This window comes from Microcebus murinus, chromosome 12 (genome assembly GCF_040939455.1).
Source record: "Microcebus murinus isolate Inina chromosome 12, M.murinus_Inina_mat1.0, whole genome shotgun sequence".
Lineage (NCBI taxonomy): Eukaryota > Metazoa > Chordata > Mammalia > Primates > Cheirogaleidae > Microcebus > Microcebus murinus.
The window spans coordinates 44,173,459-44,196,729 of NC_134115.1; the positions used below are offsets into that span (position 1 = coordinate 44,173,459).

Sequence of the window (23,271 nt, forward strand, 5' to 3'; positions counted from 1 at the left end):
GAACATTCTTCAAGACTGATCATATGTTAGGCCACAAAACAAATTGTAGCAAATTTAAGAAGGTTGAAATCATATCAAGAACCTTCTATGACCATAATAGTATAAAACTAAAAATCAACAAAACTAAAACTCTGAATAGTAATAACAGGAGGAAAATTTGAAAATTTACAAATATGTGGAAATTAAACAACACACTGCTGATCAACCAATAGGTTAAATGAGAAATCAAATGAGAAATAAAAAAAATCTAGAAACAAACAGAAATAAAAACACAACATACCAAAACTCATAGAATGCATCAAAAGCATTTGTAAGAAGAAAGATAATAGCTATAAACACCTACAGGAAGAAAAAAGAAACTTCTCAAATAAACAGCCTAACTTTATGATTTAAAGAACTGGAAAAAGTAGAACGAACTCAGCCCAAAGTTGACAGAAGGAAGGAAAAATAAAGATTAGAGCAGAAGTAAATGAAATAGAGAAGAGAAAACAATAGAAAAGATCAGTGAAACTAAGAGCTGGTTTTCTGAAAAGATAATCAAAATTGACATACATTTAGCTATAGTAACCAAGATAAAAAGAGAGAAGATTCAAATAAACGAAATTATAAATGAAAGAGGAAACATTACAACTAATACTATAGAAATATAAAGGATCATAAAAGACTGCCGTGAAAGTTATATGCCAACAAATTGGATAATATGTAAGAAATGGGCAAATTCCTAAAAAACACACCAAGCCTACCAAGACTGAAACATGAGGAAATATAGAATCCAAACACTAATAACAATTGAAACAATTGAATCAGTAATCAAAAACCTCTCAATAAAGAAAATCCCAGGATCAAATGGCTTTCCTGGTGAATTTTACCAAACATTTAAAGAAGAATTAATGACAACTTTCTCAAACTCTTCCAAGAAAAATTGAAGAGGAGCGAATACTTCCAAACTCATCTTATGAGGCCAGCATTACCCTCATATCAAAGCCAGACAAGGACACTATAAGAAAAGAAAATTACAGGCCAATATCCCTGAATAACATAGTTGCGAAAATAATAAAATACTAATAAAGTTCAATAGTACCTTAAAAGTATGATACACCATGACAAGTGGAACTTATCTCAGGGATGCAAGGGTGGTTCAATATATGCAAACTGATAAATGTGGTATACCACATTAACAAAATAGAGGATAAAAATCATAGGATTATTTCAATATATATGGAAAAAGCATTTGACAAAATTTAATATCATTTTATGATAAAAAAACCTCTCAATAAATTGTATATAGAAGAAATTTACTTCACCACAATAAAGGCCATATATAACAAACTCATAGCTAATATCATACTCATTGGTGAAAAGCTTAAAGCTTTTCCTCAAAGAATAGGAACAAGACAAGGATATGTACTCTCACCACTTCTGTTCAAAATAGTACTAAAAGTCCTTACCACAGCCATTAGGCAAGAAACAAAAATAAAATGCATCAAGATCATTACAGAAGAGGTAAAATGGTTTCTGTTTTTAGGTGACATGATCAAATATATAGAAGAATACCCAAAAGACACCACCAAAAACTTTTAGAACTAGTAAATGAATTCAGTAAAGTTGCAGGATAAAAAAATCTACATACAAAAGTTAATTATTCTCCATACACTAACAGTAAACTCTCTGAAAAAAGAATAAAGAAAACAATACCATTTATAATAGCATCAAAAAATTCCTTAGGAATCAATTTAACCAAGGAAACAAAAGATCTATTCACTGAAAAGTATAACATATTGATGAAAGAAATGGAAGAAGAAAAAAATAAATAAATGGAAAGATATCCTATGCTCATTGATTGGAATAATTAATATTATTGAAATTTCCTACAACACAAGGTGATCTATAGATTCAATGTAATCCCTATTAAAATACCAATGGCTTTTTTCACAGAAATAGAAAAAATGTTAAAGTCTGTATGAAACTGCAAAATACTCTGAATAGACACAGCAGTGTTATGCAAGAAGAATAAAGCTAGAAGCATCATACTTTCTGATTTCAAACTATATTACAAAGCTATCGTAACCAAAACAGCATGGTAACCAAAACAGCATGTTACTGGCATAAAAACAATCATATAGACTAAAATAACAAATAGAGAGCTCAGAAATAAATTCATGAATATATGACCAACTAATATTTGATAAGAATGGCAAGAATATACAATAGAGAGAAGATAGATTCTTCAATAAATAGTGGTAGAAAAACTGTTCACATACAAAGGAATGAAATTGGACCCCTATCTTCACCACTCACAAAAGATGAATTAGAAATGGGTTAAAGACTTAAATACCAGACCTAAAACCATAAAACCCTAGAAAAAGTAGGGGCAAAAAACTAGTTGTAATTTGGTTTTACAAATTATTTAGCTATGACACCAAAAGCAAATAAATAAGTGGGAACAAGTCAAATTCAAATGCTTCTGCACAGCAAAATGAAAAGGCAACCTATAAATTGGGAGAAAATATTTGCAGACCATATATCTGATAGGGGTTAATATCCAAAAACATGTAAGGAACTCATACAACTCGATAGCAAAAAAGCAAATCATCTGATTTAGAAATGAGCAAAGGACATAAATATATACATTTTTCCAAAGAAGACATGCATATGGACAACAGGAACATGACAAGATGCTCAACGTCACAAATTATCAGGAAAATGCAAATCAAAACAATGCAAAAGAACTCCAAAAATCTTGGGACTAGGGCTGGGGATTGACTGGGAAAGGACATAGCAAGCTTTATGGAGTACAGGAAACGTCTTTACTTTGATCTGGGTGTAGATTACTCAAGATTTTCATTTTTAAAAGCTCATAAAACTATACAGTTCAGACGTATGCATTTCACTATATATAAATTTTACTTCAAAAGGTAGTAAAGAGAACTCTAGATAAATATTGATCTTTAGTTAATGATGTACATGCTGAAGTGTTTGGGGGGAGCAGTAGAGATACCTGCAATATCCTTTGAAATACATCAACAAAGTAAGATGGATCAATGGATGGATAGATATATGATAAAGCAAATACAGATGGTCTCTGATGTACAATGGTTCAACTTAATGATTTTTCAACTTTATGTTGGTGTGAAAGTGATGTGCATTCAATAGGTATAGTACTTTGAATATTGAATTTTGCTCTTTTCCCAGGATTGCTATAGGTGGTATGATACTGTCTCATGATGTTGGATAGCAGCAGCAAGCTGCAGCTCCCAGCCATACATGCAATCACAAGATTAAACAACTGATACTCTACAGTGTACTGTGTTGGCAATAATTTTGTCCAACTATAGGCTAATGTGAGTGTTCTGAGCACTCTGATCATGTTTAAGGTAGGCTAGGCTAAGCTATGATTTTCACTAGGTTAGGTGTATTAAATGTATTTTCAACCTATGATATTTTCAACTTTTATGAGTTTGTTGGGACGTAACTCCATTGTAAGTCAAGAAGCATCTGTATACCAAAAGTTAATTGTAGTATATGTAGGTTGTGGGTACATAGGTATGCGCTAAACATTTCTTTCAACTTTTCTACATGTTTCAAGTTTTTCATAATAAAATATCAGGGGGAAAGGCACTTAGGAGACTTCTGACTTGATTATAGAGGGGTAAAATTAGCATTTTCCCCCTTCTCTCCCTTGGAATCATGCAATAAATGAAGAGAATGAAAAACAAAAGTTCTACTCCTTTTAACAGCAAAACTCAGTCATAGCTAAAGCTCTGTATTTGAAAACACATGAAAGAGCAACCAAAAGCTGCCAAAACTGGCAAAGCCATGCAAGAGGAAGTAGAGAAGACACCATGAACACAGGAGTTAGCTGCTGCTGTCTTCTGAGACACCCAGGAAAAAATACACTCTTCATGGATCAAAGTCACATGAGATACAACTCCTAAATACTTTATTTGCAACAGTAGAATAGGACTGCAATAGTAAATGACACTAGCTTCCTACAACTGGTTTGCTTCTAAAGAGAAGAGGAGGCAGGGCTTAATGAAGAATAATACAGAGAAGGCCAATCTTCAGGAAGTAGCTTTTCTCACAATAGCCAAGAAAAGAGATCACTTTTGAAAAAACAAACAAATCACAGCAAAAATAATCTGGCTAATGGAATTCAGCAGAACAAAGCTCTTAAATTCATATGTAAGATTCCACCAGCCTTGAATACAGCCCAGGCCCACGTAAAATATAACTTTCCATAAATACGTGGTCCAGAAAAAACTCATTTTCAAAAATAAGTCCTGAAAAAGGAAGCACCACAGTATCTGTACACCTATATTAGAATGAGACAATTTATCCATTTCTGTAGGAAATAAAATATAAGTGCATAGTTATTTCTTAATATATTAAAATACAGCTATCTCAACTTGAAAGCTAGTATAGTATGTCCTAGGAAATAGGACTTCGCTAAAATCAGGAATAAGTCAAATATGTCCATCAATATTACCATTTGATATAGTAATATTCAGGAGGAACATAATAACCAGTGAAATAAGAAAAGAGAAAGAAATTAGAGGTATGAAAATTGAAAATAAGGGATAAAATTAATAATCATTGTACATATTGTATTTCTACAAACTGAAGAGGAATCAACTGAAAAAATTATATAACAGTAAGAAAATTAAGTAAACTAAATATGTATCAAGAGTCTTTATATATATATTAGAAGCATCCAAAGTAAAATAAAATATCCAGAAATAAACTACATCAATAAAAAGAATACTTGAAAATTGTTCTTAGAAACAAAAATAAAGAGTTAAACAAATGGAAAGGAATACCATGTTCTTTGATTAGAAAGACTCAACAATCCAAAATTTCAGTATGATCCAAATAAAATTTCACATGTTTCAAATAAAATTACCAGTAAGATTTTTTGGGGAGGGAGGGGTTGTAGACAAGCTGAATCTGAAATTCATATGGAAAACCAAATAAAATACCAAGAAAAATTTGGAAAAGGATAATAATAAGAGGGGTATAGCCTTAGGGATGTTAAAATTTATTATAAAAACTCACTAGTTAAAATATATTATAAAACTCTACTAATAAAGAGAGATGAAACATAATAGAAAGTCCAGACACTGACCTAGATGTTTCTAAAATCGGTGGGGAAAAGATGGACTATTTGCTAAATGGTGATGGGACAACTGAGTATGATTTTACATCATAATTTCCTAAATGATTAAAAATGGATAAAATGTTGACAGCTGAAAAAAATATTAGCAAAAAAAATATGGTTTGAAAGTACCTTATATATGCCTCATTGTGGAGATTGCTTAAGTAGCCCACTAAATTCAAAAGTGAGAAAGGAAAAGGTTTATTAATTTGAGTACATAAAAAATTAAAAATATTTTTCTGTAGCATAAAGTACTATTAATGTCAAAAGCAAAAGAACAAATTATGAAAAAATTGAGATATATATAAATATGATTTCCCTAATATATAAAGAACAGTAAATCACTAAGAAAAACAAAAAATGACAAAGAAAATATTATTTCTTAAGGCTGCTGCTCAATTTTGTTTCTGATAAGAGAAATTATATATAAAATAATGATAAAAGAAATGAAATTTTAAAATATGTTCAATCATATGTGGGAGCTAAATATTAAAATAATTGATGTCACAGCGACAGAGAGTAGAGCGATGGTTACTAGAGGGTGAGCAGGGTAGTGGGAAAGGGGAGAGAAAGTGAGGATGGTTAATGGGTGCAAAAATATAGTCAGATAGTTAGAATGAACAATATTTGATAGCACAACAAAGCATAATAATAAGTTAGGGCATACTTTAAAATAACTAAAAAAGTGGAATAGGTATGTTCCTAACACAAAGAAATGAAAAATGCCTAAAGTAATGGATAACCCACTTACCTTGATTTGACTAATACATATTGTATGCCTACAAATACATGTAAATATTAAATACCCATAATAATTAAAAATATATAGTGAAAAAACAAACTACACTGGAATGCCAGATTGGTTTTTTGCTAATAATATGGAGGAACAAACTGGTACTGTGTTAGAGGGGGAGCAGGGATAGAATTAAGTAACATCTATTGAAACTAGTTATATACACCCTTTGATCCAGGGATTTCACTTCTAGTGATATATCTTTGAGATGCAAAATTGATATATGAGCACCATTATTTATTGCAACATTTCTTGATCAAGCATAAGATTGGAAACAGCCCAAACATCTAACTAATCTGCTCTCAGCTCACAAAGCCAGGCACTGAAGCACGGAAGTCTGTCCCTCCAGGGTAAGGGATATCTTTTTCTTATATATATGCAGGTGTGATTTAGGATAGTATTTCTTGATTTTTCTCAAAGGGGGAACTTAAAGACTTGTAAAGCAGTCCTATATTTTTATGATTTTTTTCAATCCTACATTGTTGTCTTGCCCACATATAATTTAAATGCACTTTTACCCAACTTGTCTGTCTCAAGTCCTTCCAAAGCATTTCTAATCCAGTTTTATAGAAACAATTTCTGCAGTCATCTTTCATTGGTTTATGTAATAATTAAATGAAATAAGTAACTTACCTGTTGTAACTAGTATATACAGGTTTAGGAATAAATAGAACTTGACTCTTAGCATCAGGCCAACTAGTGGGAGTAGTTGTGCTCTGGCATGATTAAAAGATATCAGTTGATATATCTGAAAGAGGGCTTGACTGAAGTGCTTTGGTTTATGTAGCAAGTTGGTTAAGCGGTCATTTAAGAGAGCTTTTATTGCATACTGACTATAGGTAAAGAGCAATTTATTATATTCCAAAATAAATAAAATCAGGGTAATTCTAATAAAAAGAGATTTGCTAGTATCTTCACATTTTTATGTTATGACTCCTTTGTCTTCATTATGACTTCCATATGAGCCCATGTTCTTTCCAATATGTTGCAGGCTTTGGTCAAAGAGTTACAAAATGATGTTCATGTGGTGAGGCGACAAATCAGAGAGCTTAAAAAAATGAAGAAAAGCAGGGTTGCTTGTAAAACCTCAACCCATAAAGCCCAGACCTTGGCAGCTTCTATCCTGAACATTTCACAGTCAGATCTAGAGGAAATATTAGACACAGAAGATGAAGTGGTAAGATCATTTAAATCTTTATTAACAAGGGTTTATCACACATTGAATTTAAGTACATGTTTTTGTTTCGTGCTTTTTAGAATTTCTTCTTTAAGATAATGTTAATGAAGGTAAGATTGTTAAAATGCAAATGAGCGATATACATCCGGTATTAACTAACTCAGAAACCCTTTAGAGTAATGTAACTGTATACATAAGCTAGTACATATGCTAGTACATATGCTAGACATAAGCTAGGACATATGACCTTCAGAATTACTTGTTTGTTATTCAAGTCATTTATCCTTTCCTGTCTACTCCATTTTCTTTAATTTAATCATATTATATATCTTGCAAGCCAGTATTTTTAATTAAATCAACTTGAATGGATTTAGCTACACTGAGTCACCATTGATTTGAGGATTTTTCCTCCCTGTGAGGTTTTTTAAAAGTAGTCAATCTGTAGGCTTTCTTGGCTAAATTCAAAAGTATTGTTGATCAATCTATTTTTTGAAAACACATTATTGAAAAATATGTTTATTGCTTTAAACTGGGTAAAATACTCCTGAGTGAATTTATATGCAGATAGGTGTAGGTCTTTAGCAGCATTTCAGCACCTCCTGGAGAGGGCACTGCATTTTTGACATAGTTACTACCTCATAACAGCAGAATCTCATCCTATGCAGTCCTCTGTGAAACCTGCAGAGGAAGCTCAGTCCTGTCCTACTATGTCTCTGAACTTTAATTCCTGAATATTAGATTTTTTTAGAAAGATTAAAAAGATGATGGCACTGATAGTTTCCCAGTAAATATTTACTCAATGAATAAATAAAATGATAGACTTAACTGTTTGTATGAGGTCATCCTCCAGCCACTCCCATCAGCTTCTAAGAGATCTCCTAGAGTTGAGTAAATCTACAATTTGCAAAGGTTTTTAAACTACCAAGAATTCTTAGAAAAGAGGTCAAAGGAATCCTGCAGGGATTATTTTCATTTTATGGATGAATAAAATAGCAAATTATCAATTTCCTGTTTTCAACAGCTATGCCACAATGTCTGTTCCTTTCTACCAAATTCTGAACTTCGACGTGTAAGAGCATTATCAAATATACTATCAAATATAAGACACAGAGGAGATAATAGTATCTCTGGCAAGGGTTTTAACTGTGCCTATTAGCAGAAATTTAATTAAAATATTTTGATTTACGGTGAGAAACCTAACAAAAAATTAATACTGAGGTCTCTACTGTTACCTAGGAGTTTTAAAACAAGCAGATTTAGCCAAATCTCTCATGTGAGTATGTCTGTATGCGTGTGTGTATGTTTGCACGAACACCCATATACACTATACGTATTGTGGAACCCAGAGCCACCATCTTTGTTTGGTCTTTAAAAAGATACCCTCTCAGGGTTAACAAATTAGAGAAAAGTATACTCTTTGAATGGGCAAATTAGAAAAATTATCCCCTTTGAGTATATGAATTAGAAAAGCATCTTTCTTTATAGGGCCAAAGGCTAGATGGGGCGTTTCTGTGAAGGAATGTCACCTCTGCCTCTGGGCAGATGCAGTCTGAAGACAGAGTGCATAGCACTGTAATATGTATTTCACTGAATCTTAAATTAAGTCCTTCCTGGAAGAAAAAGAAGTAAAACACACTGTTCTGAGAAGGATCAGTACACCTCAATATATTTACTAGATTTAATTATAGACCAGAGCTTATTCAGACTGATCCCTGCATCTTTCAGAAGTCTAGGGAGTTGAGTGCCTTGCCCAAGCAGAGCCCAAACCACTTGATTTATGCCCTTTAAACTACATTGTATTAAATTCATGTCAAAAACCGGAGCCTATCTGAAGTGTCTTGCATGATGCCTGGTATCTGGTTTGTTTCTCAAATCCTTCCCTTTTTAAAAATTCTTTTTTTTTTTTTTGGTAAACTGAATTACAATTTTAAGTGAATCATCAACTGCATGTGTAATCATGTAATCAACTGCACATTATAATTTCAGAAACATTTTGTCTTGTTAATTGATGGGTTGAAAATACTTAGTGACTTATAGCAATTTAAGTTGGAGTGTCCTTTGCCTATCAGTAGATTATTGGATATTTTAAATCAACAGGCATTTAAATATACCAGAGTCATGCCATGTTCTATTTTGTTTGTAATTATGACAATTACCCCTTAGTTATCTGTTGACAAGTTAGGTTTTTGAGTGTAAGGTTTTATGTTATCTTACTATGGTCACCTGTAAATACAGCTCCATCTTATTTTTCACTTTATTTTAATCATGTTTACCCCATCTCAGTCCCTGCCCTGAGCTCCACTGCAAAGGCAGAAATAAAATATTCCTGAATTACTGCTAAATATGGCTTTATCTTCCCCATGTATGCAAATATTTATAAGTTAAATATTAAAGAGAATGGATTTAAACATTCTTACTTCGAGGGGATAGGCTGCTCTTAAATCTAATTCTGCTATTTCTTTAGATTTTTTTCAGCTAATAAATAGTATGATCAAGTTCGTATAGATGCATTTACCACCAGTGTTTTTATTTTCTTTCTCTAGGAACTTGAAAAGACAAAGATAGATGCTGAAAATGACAAGGAATGGCTGTTGCACATTCAGAAACTTCTTGAAGGACAGGTATTTCATTTTTCTGCCTCATATATTAAAACTAAGAATTCCAAGACTTACAGTTTTACAAGATGTCTAACTTTTTGTAAACATTTATCATTATTTACTTCTATTAAGTAAAGAAGGATTCCAATAGGTGGACAGGAAAGTTAACCCTCTATTTGTACTTTTGGATTTAACAAATGAAACAAATGCCTTGGGAAAGAGCCAACATGAGTCTTAGCAAATGCATTAATTAAATTATTGAGTCAGCCTCTGTGCTTGCTAGACTGAAAAGGATCCATTCTCTCAGACCTCTTAGGAAAAGAGATTCTTTATTATGTGTCTTTAAAGTTAGTAGTTGATATGGACACCTGAGGAGTTCATGGGTTTCAGTGACCTTTTACTATGGACCTGTTTCCAGTCAATTCATGTTTTCCTCACAGCCAGACAGCTGTTTATTACTGTGTCTTCCCGCATTCTCTACAATATTTTCTACTGAGACCTCGAGCAGCTTGTTAGTGGGAAGTAAATATTGATTTGGCATCCTGTCAATGCAGAAAGAATGAAAAAATTTCCACCAGAGGCCCCTCAAACATTTTCCTATCGACGTTTTCTGGGCCGAGTGGAAAGCTGCATAGAGGATGACAAGGCCAAGACGAGTTGAAATCCCTGAGGGGTCTATTGAGACTGCTGCTGTGACCTGTGTGATACTTTTTCTTCCCTTTCAAGTATTTTTTTAATACACATACAGTCTGCTGGGATGCGCCCCTCTTGTAAGTGATCAAGGGCAGTTTATTGGCAGGTGAGAGCCCTGCTTTTCTAGTCATAGCCGGCTTTTGTTTTGACATCACTGACAGCATGTAATGTATTCTAAAACTTTTTCATTATAGTTCTTTTTGCTCACCCTAATTGTTTATTTTTAAAATGAACTGGAACAAATAAAAGCTAAAACATACTTGTCAAGATACCAAAAAGAAAAATATTGTCCAGTGATTTTTTGGAAAGTCATTGTAAATGTTTCTGTGAAATTGTAAGTGTTTCTGTGTAAAAATTAAAAACAGAAGCTGATATTGTGTGAAATAATTTTACATTTATATTATATTCAAAAAGAGCAGTTTCTGTGCTTTAGGCAAAGTTTGGAATAAGGATAAAATATGTAAACTATTCATATTCTTAGTATCAGTTTTGTATATTTTTGAAGCATTATCTGAAATCACTTCAATAATAATAAAAAGTGATTGGCAATCTTTTGCTTAAAGTTGTATAAGTATAGATGTGCAGATGCTAGACAAAGCCTTTTACATTGACAACTTGCTTTTGATAAGAGAGGACATTTCTTAATCATGTTGTGTGCCCAGAACCCAGCTCAGTGCCTGGCACATCAAGGAGTTCACTGATTCTTATGTTTTTTGTTTTTTTTTCCAGCTTGAAAATGTTACAAATAAATTTTTAATGAATTTTTTAAATGTTCACCTTATAAATATGACCAATATGACCTGTATTTGTTTTAATTAGAAATTTTATCATCAGTTATAATCATAAAAATAATAAATACATATGTGTAAAACTTTATTAAATTTTACTAAATCTATACTGACACTGGACCTGATTGTTTTGGCTACACATGCAGAGGTACATATACACATTCTACATTATCTGAATGTATGCTTATTTTGTCCAGTTAATGTAAAAAAAAAAATCCTGTTGAAAATGGCATCAGACTGCTTAATACTGCAGTTTGATATAGTGCCTTTTTGTGCCACTGAGCCTAGACTCTGGAATATAATTGCCAGGCAGTATTGATTTAATTGCCCAGGTTTATTTGTGGACTCCTAATTATTGACTGGAGGTAAATTTAATGGAGCAGCCTTTATGAACACTGGGAAACCGCTGCTGTTGCTGTTATACATAATGAACTGCATCATGTGCCTTTAGAACATTTTTCAAGCTAATTTTATTCCACTGTGACAGTATGATAACATTTAAAAAGTCAACGACTTTTTATTTTTATTATTGACATAGGTGGTTTTGCTGATGTCTTTGAATTTTGTGAGACAAAATAGGGACTTCAGTGGTTGCACTTGAATGTCACTTGGTAATTATGCCCAAGAGAAAAATCTATAAAATAGAAAACATCCTTTTTTTTTAGCCTACTTTTCTTCTCTCTCAATCCCAGCAATTATATTTGTCCTGAATTTTAGAAAAGGTTTTCTTTGCCCACCAGTGTTTGCAGAGTCTGAGGTATGCTCACAGGATTGTGCGGGCAAGAGTGTAAATATGTTCATTCATACATTTTGTTTAGTTTATGGCTTCCTTGTATATGAGCATACATGATCGTCAAGCTGTGGAATAATTGAGCACATTTTTAAAAAAATACTAATTAATCCAATATTGTTCAATTATTAAAATATTTTAAAGATAACATTATAGGAAAACTTCCCTTTTATGTCCTCTTTCTGTGTTGGGTGCTGTATGTGATAGAATCCCAAGATTATAGGGGTGAATCTGGCACTATGATTTTGTCTTTTGTTTGAATGGGCCACAGAATTGTTTTCTGTTAAAAATTTTTTTTCTGCATTCATTTGGTAAAATTTCATATTGATAAAATATTTACCACAAAATAAAAAGCTGTTCTGCAATGTGGCAATAATATAATACCAAATGCTGCTGTTAGCCAGAAGTATGTGAAAACTAAAAGGTCTAAAATTTTAACCTACATCTATTCCATAGAGAATGCATGTATGCCATCACTTCATGTACTCCTAATGCAATTTATAATTTTAGATATTTGACATTTATTTTCACCTCATCTTTGTCGCCATAGATATCTCATAATAAGAACCACATTGAAAAAATATCCAAGATCTACTTTCATTCTTCTATGGCATAGCTTAGAAATTTCTTTGAACGTTTTTACTTGTATTAATCTCTCTTTTCACATTAATACATATTTTAAAACTTACAATTTATGGAAGAGACAAACAGCAAATTAATAATTATAGCAGGATGGGAGAAACCACAAAAATTAGTTTTTCTGTAGTTTAGTGAGTAGAAGGGAAAAAAAAGAGATAGGAAAAGTAGGCTGGGACCAAATTATTAATATAACAGTTTTTGAGCAGGACAGGGACATAATTAGAGTTTTGCTTTAGAAAGATGCATGAGATTAGCATGTAGGATGGTTTGGAGAGAGAACAAGAAAGTAGTCTAAGTGAGGGGCGGTGAGGGTCTGGATATGCCCTGGCCATAGAAATAGAAAAGCCAAAGATAGACGTGCTTCTCCTTGTAGTTATCAAACAGATAGCACTAATGAGATTAGATGAAGGGATCAGAAAGCAGAAAACATATATGAGTGAGTTTAATACCCTGCAGGATGAGAAAGATGTTGATACCTTTTAGAGTTTCAGGGAACAAGAGAGGTAAAGCAGGTTTGGTAGGAAGGAGAAGTTAAATAATGATTGAAGCCAGAGAACATTTAGTAGGTTAACAATCAATGTAATTTCTTAAAAATTAACAATATTCAATGATTCACAGTTTTTCATCCATTTATACCAGCCTTCTGAGTGTCTCTGCTCAGTGAAATTTAATCATTTATTAATACATTTCAAACTCTTACATTTCAACAACAAAAAGACAAATAGTTTTAAAAGGGCAAAATATTTGAGCAGACATTTCTCCAAGAAGATATACAGGTAGCCAATAGACACATAAAAAGATGCTTAACATCATTAGCCATTAGGGAAATGCAAATCAAAAACCAAAATGATATACTACTTCATACCCACTAGGGTGGCTATAGCCAAAAAGACAATAGCAAGTGTTGGTGAGGGAGTGGAGAAATTGGAACCCTTGCCTATTGCTGTGGGCATGTAAAATGGCACAGCCCCTGTGGAAAATAGTGGCAGTTCCTCAAGAAGTTAGAGTTACTATCTGACCAGCAACTCCACCCTAGGTACATACTCAAGAGAAATGAAAATGTATTTACATATAAAAACTTACGTATGAATGTTCATAGCAGCATTATTCATAATAGTTCAAAAGTATTATAGAAAAATAAAGATTCATCAATTGATGAATAGATAAACAAAATGTGGTATATTCATACAATGAAGTATTATTCAACCACCAAATGAAATGAAATACTGCTACATGCTACAATATGGAAAAACCTTACAAACCTTATGTTAAGTGAAAGAAGCCAGCCACAAAATGCTATATATAGTATGATTCCATTCACATGAAATGTCAAAAATAGGCAAATCTATAAAGACAGAAAGTAGATTAGGGGTTGCCAGAGGCCGAGGGGAGATGGAAAGTGGCTGCTAATGGCTAGAGTTTCTTTTGAGGGTAATGAAAATGTTCTGGAATTAGAGAGTGGCAATGGTTGCCCAACTTTATGAATATACTAAGAGCCTATGAATATACATTTTTTTTTTTTTTTTTTTTGAGACAGAGTTTCGCTTTGTTGCCCAGGCTAGAGTGAGTGCCGTGGCGTCAGCCTAGCTCACAGCAACCTCAAACTACTGGGCTCAAGGGATCCTCCTGCCTCAGCCTCCCAAGTAGCTGGGACTACAGGCATGTGCCACCATGCCCGGCTAATTTTTTTTTTTTTTATATATATATCAGTTGGCCAATTAGTTTCTTTCTATTTATAGTAGAGACGGGGTCTCGCTCTTGCTCAGGCTGGTTTTGAACTCCTGACCTTGAGCAATCCGCCCGCCTCGGCCTCCCAGAGAGCTAGGATTACAGGCGTGAGCCACCGCGCCCGGCCTGAATATACATTTTTAAATGATGAATTTTGTTATATGAATTATATCTCCATTTAAAGCCACCAATTCTTTGATATGGAACATATTTTTAAAAGGAGAAAAAAAGAATATATTTAAAAGTAGGCCTGGTGCAGTGGCACACACCTGTAGTCACAACTACTCAGGAGGCTGAGGCTGGAGGATTGTTTGAGCCCAGGAGTTCAAGACCAAACTGTCTAACATAGTGAGACCCCATCTCTAAAAAATAAGAAGTAAATTCAATAAAGTATTTATATTATGAGTGCTGTGTTCCTCACCATTAGCAGAGATTTCTTTAAATGAATCTAAATTTGAATTTCTGTCTACTGGCTATAAATATGAATAAATGAGATGCATTATTTATTTCTAACCTATTAGTTTCCTTTCAGTTAGCATGTAAGGAGATGTCTCTCTTTTATACTCTAATTGATCTTACCTATTCACATATCCAAACAAGGAGTCAGTTTTTTAAAACTTGCCCCATAAAGACATTGTTTTTCTGTTTTGCTCATTCTGATCCCCCAAATTAAAATTATAATAAAGACCATTTTCAGGCCTTGGCAATACCCAGAACAGTCATTTGTACGTGGGATTTCATAAAGGCAATGAAAAGGATCAGTGGAGATAAAACTGATCCTATGCTATGGAATTCATTCAAAAAGTATCTGTGAGTGCCTACTACATATTATTTCAGGAATACAACAATGAACAAAAGAGATAAAAATCTACTACCTTCATGGAGTTTACATTTTTGGGGATGGAAGACTATAAACAAATAGTTAAAATTATAACTATGAAATTTATTAAATAGTTAACTTGTAGAATTATGGGTACATATGTTAAAATATGAATATGTGTATAAAACAAATCATATACAGTTATAACCAGAGTATGGTTATTTACTAGGATTTGTGTAAAAACCCTTAGCCATAAATGACTAGAAAATGTGTCCGATTTTGTTTTGTGTTGCTTTATTCTTTGTTATTTGTGAATCCTTTTCTAGGTTTCATTTTGTTCATTTTAGTCCACTTTGTATAGATCATTTTCTTGTTTTGGAACTATATCAAAAATTCTGTCTTTTTGCTTTCAGTTGTTGAGAATTTAAAGTACAGACTTTGACCAGTGGTTATTCTTTAGCTTTAAATATTCTATTCCTATTTGTTCCTTCGGGTCTTGTAAATGCTGAAATTTAAAATGACTCACTTTCCCCAGTGTTCTCTCTGCAAAATACGCTTACCTTCTATAGAATGCCTTGCAGTGTGGCAGTGGAAAGGGTTTTATATATCTCCCTGACTTTTGTATATAGAGTATACTGCCATACTGAAGATTAAGTGAAAGTTTTTCCTTCTAACTCTTAAGACATTTATTCTGTGGTAGATTATAGCACTCTTATCACATGTGCATTCACATGCTTGCATCTCACACACTTAACGCTCTTTCACGCCTGTAAAGCCATTCACTCAGTCACCTGCACAGACTTATTCTTCACATCTACATGAAGCAGCAAGAGTTAGAAATTCTGCACTTTTAGCCTTGCTGGATTTTTAAACATTTAACTCTTTCAAGCCTATTTTCATATAACCAAAAAAAAAAAAAAAAAAAAAGAAAACAAAAAAACATACATGGGTAGATTTAAAAGGACCCTTTAAATAAAAAAATTAAATTTATTTGAATCTACATTTCCAGTTCTTTCTTGTAACTATATTTTTTCTCATTTTAGTAGTTTTCTTTGTGTAGTTTTATCTCCTCTAATATATATCCTTGTTCTATAAGAAAAGAAAGTTTATAACTAGTATTCTAAAATTTGAACCAAATATAAAAAGATTTCTGCCTAGAAGTTCTTTATTAACAGCTAATTAAATTGCTATATATATATGAAATTAATAATGCTATCCAACAAACTTTTATTGAGTGCTTACAATATGTAATAGTACTAGTCAGCATGAGAAATAAAGAGGCAGTTCAGATCCAAACTCTAAATTAGAAAATTAGTAAGTATTAGTGAGGGTGTGGAGAAATTGGAACCCTTATACATTGCTAGTGGGAATATAAAATGGTGCAGCTTACTGTGGAAAACACTGTGATGTGCCTCAAAAAATTAAGTACAGACTTACCATATTACCCAGCAATTGCACATCTGGGTATATCTCCAAAAGAATTGAAAGCAGAGGCTTGAGGAGGTATTTATACGCCAATGGTCATAACAATGCATTATTCACAATAGCCAAAAGGTGGAAACAATCCTGATGCCTATTGATGGATGAATGTCTGAACAAAATCTGGTGTATATATATATACAATTGATCATTCAGCCTTAAAAAGGAATGAAGTACTGACACATGCGACAACATGAATGAATCCTGAAGACATGAAGCTAAGTGAAATAAGCCAGATACAAAAGGACAAATACCGCATGATTCTGCTTATATGAGGTTTCTAGAGTAGTCAAATTCATAGAGACTGAAAGTAGAATAGAGGTTGCCGGGAACTTGCGGATGGAGGGGCATAGGGGGTTATTATTTCATAAGTACAGATTTTCAGTTTGGAAAGATGAAAATGTTCTAGAGATACATGGTAGTGATGTTTATGTGACAACATGAATATAAGTAATACCACTGTATGGTAGATTTAAAAATGGCTAAAATGATAAAATTTATGTTTATAACATACAACAATTTTTTTAAAAAAATGTAAAGTAGGATTTATAGTCAGTATATGGGGAACATAGGTAATATTCCTTTCCATTGTGATTTAATTTATTGAATTTACAGCGGGTAACTATCTCCTTATTTCCAAAACATCCAGAAGCTCTTGTTAGTATAAGAGCCAAATTAATGTAGCAAAATGTAGGATAGCCCAATTCTGCCTAGTGGATAGACAAATTCCTTGAGGGAACATTGAGTAGTCTTTATCTCCTGTAATGTGCTATGGCAAAGTAAACAGTACATTGTGCCCTAAAATTATGATTACCCAGAAGACCAGTGTATTAATAGAATGAAATCACTCCCATTTTTGTACCATGAAGCTCAGCCTATGTCACCACAGTCTGTTCTTCATAATATCTAAGAGATATGAGCAAGAACACTTTTCATATAGATTTAGAACTAGATTTTGCCCTGACCTGCAGCCAACAGAATGAGATATATAGAAAGAAGTGTATGAGGTAATAAAATCAAAACACCATATTTAAAATTTTTGCATTGTTAAATATCTAAGCTAACCACTATTCCAGTGCATGCTCTCTGCCTGTGGAATAATAGGAAATTCAGTCTCAGGCAGGTAACACGGAAAAAGTCCATTTTTCAGTGACTTTTTCCGTGTTACCTGCCTGAGACTCTTAATGCAGTTTCTCCTTTTATTGACCAAAACTCTCTCTGTGCAGTATACATGCAATGGCTTATAGTCAAAATGGCTTATAGCCAAAAGACATGGGGTTTTGTCCTGTATCACAATAGCATGTGAAGCAGTTAGCTCTAGGCAAGTAACTAAAATCTCTTTAACTCAGTATCTTCAACTATAAAATAGGAAAAAATACCCCCTCACAGACTTGGAATGATAAATAAAATAATGCATAAAAAATGTACTGTCACCTGTAAAAGTGTTTTGTCACCCTTAAAAAGGATAATAATACTTGAATCCAAGGGAAAATATATAGAAAATAATCCAAACTTATTATTTTAGTGACTTATTATTTTAGTGATTTCTATGTTTATTAATTTTAATATGTTTTAAAAGCACATATTTTTACCATATTTGGTACTAGTCACCCCAAAAGATGCCTAGCCCATTGCCTGGAATGTAATAAGCACATGATAAATACAGTAATGCACAGCGTAAGGACATTTCAGTCAATGACAGAATGCATTATACAATGGTGGTCCCATAAGATGATAATTGAGCTAAAAAATTCCAATCACCTAAGGACATTGTAGCCATCATAATGTTATATAGCACAATATGTTCCTCACGTGTTTGTGGTAATGCTGGTGTAAACAAACCTACTGTGCTGCCAGCCACATAAAATTATATAACATACAATTATGTACAGTACATAGTACTTGAGAATAATAAAATACTTCGTTAGTGATTCATGTATTTATTATACCATACTTTTATCATTATTTTAGAGTGAACTCCTTGCACTTATTTTTAAAAAAGTTAACTGTAAAACGGCCTCAGAAAGATCCTTCAGGAGGTATTGTAGAAGAAACCATAGTTATCATAGGAGATGACAGCTCCATGCGTATTATTGCCCCTGAAGACCTTTCAGTGGGACAAGATGTGGAGGTGGAAGACAGTGACACTGATGATCCTGACCCCATATAGGACTAGGCTAATGTGTGTGTTTGTGTCTTAGTTTCTAACAAAAAAGTTTGAAAAGTAAAAATAAATAAATAATTCTAAAAATATAAAAAGCTTACAGAGTAAGGATATAAAGAAAGAAAATATTTTTATATAGCTATACAATATGCTTATATTTTAAGGTAAGTGTTATTACAAAAGATTCAAAAAGTTTAAATAATTTAAAGTTTATTAAGCAAAAATGTTATAGTAAGTTAAGCTTAATTTATTATTAAAGAAAGAAAATTTTATTTTATAACTTATTGTAGCCTAAGAATAGACTATAAAATCTATGGTAGTGTACAGTAATGCCCCAGGCCTTCATATTCACTCACCACTTACTCACTGACTCACCCAGATCAACTTCCAGCCCACAGGCTCCATTCATGGTAATTGCCCTATATAGGGGTACCATTTTTTACCTTTTATACTCTATTTTTTACTATATCTTTTCTATGTTTAGATACATGAATGCTTACCATTATGTTATAGTTGCCTGCAGTATTTAGTGCAGTAGCATGCTGTACAGGTTTGTAGCGTAGGCACCATATAGCCTAGGTGTGTGGTAATCTATACCATCTAGGTTTCTGTATGTATGCTCTATGATGTTCGTACAGCGACAAAATCACCTAACAACACATTCTCAGAACATATTCACATGTGTTGAATGCTCTCCAAGAGCATGTATAATCCATCATCCACATTCACCCAGATTATGGGGTAAATTATATTTAAATCAACACTTAGTATCACAGTCATAAACAAAAGACTGACTAATTCAACTCTCTTTTAGATCTTTCTGAATCCCTTTATTTTTCCTACCTGTATAATTAAGGGTTGTCTTAGTCATTTTAGGCTGCTATAACAGGAAACTATAGACTGGGTGGCTTAAACAATAAACATTTATTACTAACAGTTCTGGAATCTGGGAAGTCTAAGATCAGACACTGGTAGATCTAGTGTCTGGTAAGGGCATTCTTCCTGGATTGTAGCTTGTGACCTTCCTATTGTATTCTCACATAGGAGAGAGAGAGTGAGAAAGAGACAGCAATCTCTCATATCTCTTCCTATAAGGGCATTCATTCCATTCATAAGGGTTCCATCCTTGTCACCTAATTACCTCCCAAAGGCCCCACCTCTTAATACCATCACCTTAGGGTTTAGGATTTCAACAGATTAATTTTGGGGGAACACAAGCATTCAGTTCATAACAAGGATGTGCATGCTAAATACTTTTTATATCAATTAAGCCATTTCTTTTCCTGAATTCAGAGTTCATGTCCATGTGATAAACATTGGTATTCATACCCCGTCATTTTGAGCCCCAAATAACTTCTTTAATTTCTACATAAAGAAGGACTCTTGCTTTTTACAATAGACTATAAACTCTGAAAGGTTCTGTCTATATATACTACACACTTCCTGGTATTTGAGAGGAAAGTCAACCATATTAGGATTGACCGAATACCAGTATTAAGAAGCATTCTTTGTTACATAAAGACTTGCCTGGAAGACTACTAGAACCTCAAAAAGTTCTTACAAAATTTGGGGGAGTGAGATAAAGCAGGCATGTGTCAGGCTTCATATGAGGCCAATGTCTATAAAGGTTGCAGGAGTCCAAATTGATGTCCAAGGGGGTTTGGGGAATTGAGGTCCTTTCTCGGCTGCTGTCATTGTTCAAGGCGTTGTCTTAAAGGTTAGTGCGCATAGCAATAGTCTCTGATCTATGAGAATACTGGTCATTAGTTAGGTAAAAGTGACTTGATGGGGGTGGGAAATGAGAGAGGGGATACAACTGCCAGCTGACAAGGATCCAGTGGCAAGGGGTTAACCCTGTCTAGGCAAGTTTTCAGGACAGAGAATGATCATGTCACTCAGGAACTGGACAAGAAGCCTAATCACAGATCTAGAGATACTGTTAGGTTTGAAGGAAAGGCTACAACTAGTTTAAGTGTTCAAGCATTTCTCTTCTATCTTACATAACTTACCATGTCCATAAAGAACTTGGTGGCAGTTCATTTTACTAAATCCTGAAGTGTCCTACCACGGGTTATCCCCATCCCATAGACTTTATATTAGTAAATAGGATAGATCATCCATGCACTTTAAGTGTTATGGAAGCACTCTTCAAGGCAAAAGAATAAATAAAATAACAAATACTTTCAACTTTTTATTCTCAATTCTGTCTTAAAAATTCTAAAATAAAGTTCACAATTAAAGGAAAACAAATTATAGCCTTTACCAGAGTTTGAAAGCAGCAGACACAACCTTCTCTTTGTCAATTTTCAGCACAATTCTAAGAGATTAATCTTTTAGGATGTGTGGCAGAAATATAAACATTTAGGGAACTTAACCCAAAATTCAGCACCAAATTTGAATTATAAATAGTGTTCCTTCTAATGACATTCTTGGGTATTTTTAAATTTTCAGTCTTTTAATTATGAAATAATAGAGTGGATCCTATCCACCTAGATGTGTGTACATGTGTATGTGTGTGTCTGTGTGTGTGCAGGCATGTGTGCACATATATAAATAAATACATAAATATACCAAATTTTGCACCTTTAGTTTTATAATAATCTTACTGAAGTCTCAAATGTCCACTAAATCAGACCATTTTTAAGAGCAGATATAATACATAAAATTTTGTATTCTTCACTTTCTATATGACGTAAGCTAGATAAAAGTCAAATTTTATTTTAAAAGCAATGTCTTTTTGGTAATAGTCTTCAAACCAAAGATAAGAATAAAAATGGTAAACTGTTAATTTTATCCTTTAAATTTAAAAGTTGCCTTATGTCTTCTTTTTTCTTTCAACACAAAATTTTTGCATTTTAGATTGGTAATGTTAAGAGTGTATTCCAGTTAGTGCTGATATTATAAGCTATTTATATATTTTTTCAGTCATGGATATTAGGCTTTGCTATTTTTTCAAGGTAGCTCTCAGGCATCTGTAGTCATCATTTGTATCTCAACTTTGTACAGAAACATCTCTAAAGGAAGCCACAATTTGTAAGTGATAAATTTCAGATTTTTCCAGTGGCATACTTGATCCTAAAGGCTAACAAACATCTGCAGATGCTTACAAGTAAAAGAAGCTGAAATCTGTATGAAATCAGGGAAATCCCTCCAGTAATGGCAATCACATTTTGCAACAGGGACAACCAGAATGAGTAGGAAGACCTGCCTTAAGACTACATATAGACCAACCAGAACTCTTGTTGTTTTGATGTCTCAGTTAAATTTCTATACCAAGAAATTTCACTCAGCATCAAATATCTTCCTGTCTATTTTCTCCCTTATGCTGAAGGGTTCAAGACAGTATAAGTCTGCCCTGGCATGACCAAGAGTATCTCTTCTCCCATTTTTGTCAATGAGAAAGAAATAAATCATGCAGGCTCTATGGGTTTTGTAATCCCCAGCACATGCCATCTGAGATGAAGCTCATGGCAGCATAATTGTTGGGTTTGTTGTTTCAGATGTATTTGACAGGGTGAGTGAGACAAGATCTTTGTCGTTGGCCATTCAGGTTACTAATTCAATCCAACTCCAAAATCCTTTTAGTAAAACGGTACTTGTGCCTTCCTGTATCTGAGGAATTTCTAGAGGAAGCTTAACTCCCTCCAGAATGCATATAAAGGTAATGTAATTAACTAAACTGCTTGTATGAAATAAACTTGCACTTAATCAGGCCTCCAAAAGAGCAGAAGGTTCAGGTCTCCTGCTCTTAGTATTTTTAAAACATTTGCACTTTAAAAGAAAACGGCAAACAAATAAGCAGATTCTGTGAACTTGTAAAGTACTTTCTAGGCTATTTCGTAACTTAAGAATAGTTTTAGTCCTAGATAATCAATCTAGGGCTGTATGCTGAGAATTGATGTTCGTGGAGCACTGTAAGATTTGAAGCTTTCTTGAATCACTGAAGATTACATTATGTTCCATATAGCCTTTAGGTTAATTATAACTTATGACATTTAAGAATTAATGTGATATAAATAATAACTTTCAACTAACCAAATCACCAGTTAATTTGAAAATCCCATTCTAGAGTAAACAGAAAATTTTATTTTTATAATCTATGAAAAAAGTTTGTTAGATAAGTAAATAGTATCAGCTTGGTAAGAGAGGATATTTTTAAAACTAAAGCTGTTAGTGCATTATTTGAATACATGTTGAGTGTATCTTCTTAAAGTTTTTCAGTTGACAGTTACTTTAAGTTGTTCTATTCATTGGAAAAAAAGAGTATATTTTATGAAATGTGTAATAGTTTAGACTTTTCCTTAATCTTCCTCCAAATTTGTTTAAATTATTAACTGTTTTTTAGAACATTAGATTATTTTTCTGTTATAAAATCACACTAATTATAATTGAGCCTTATATATTTAAAAAACAATTTTTAAAAGACCTAAAGCTGGATTTATGGTTACCAA

At 33.1% G+C, this 23,271-nt stretch overlaps 1 protein-coding gene across 5 annotated transcripts in view; it reads left to right on the top strand.

Moving 5' to 3' along the window:
* CNTLN (centlein) overlaps positions 1–23,271 on the top strand; it is a 299,553-nt gene that overhangs the window by 269,854 nt on the left and 6,428 nt on the right. For all 5 annotated transcript variants that reach the window (XM_076008761.1, XM_076008762.1, XM_076008763.1 and 2 more), the window contains 2 exons: positions 6,937–7,122; positions 9,666–9,743. In XM_076008761.1, the coding sequence (XP_075864876.1) occupies positions 6,937–7,122; positions 9,666–9,743 (264 nt within the window). The remainder of the gene's footprint in view (positions 1–6,936; positions 7,123–9,665; positions 9,744–23,271) is intronic.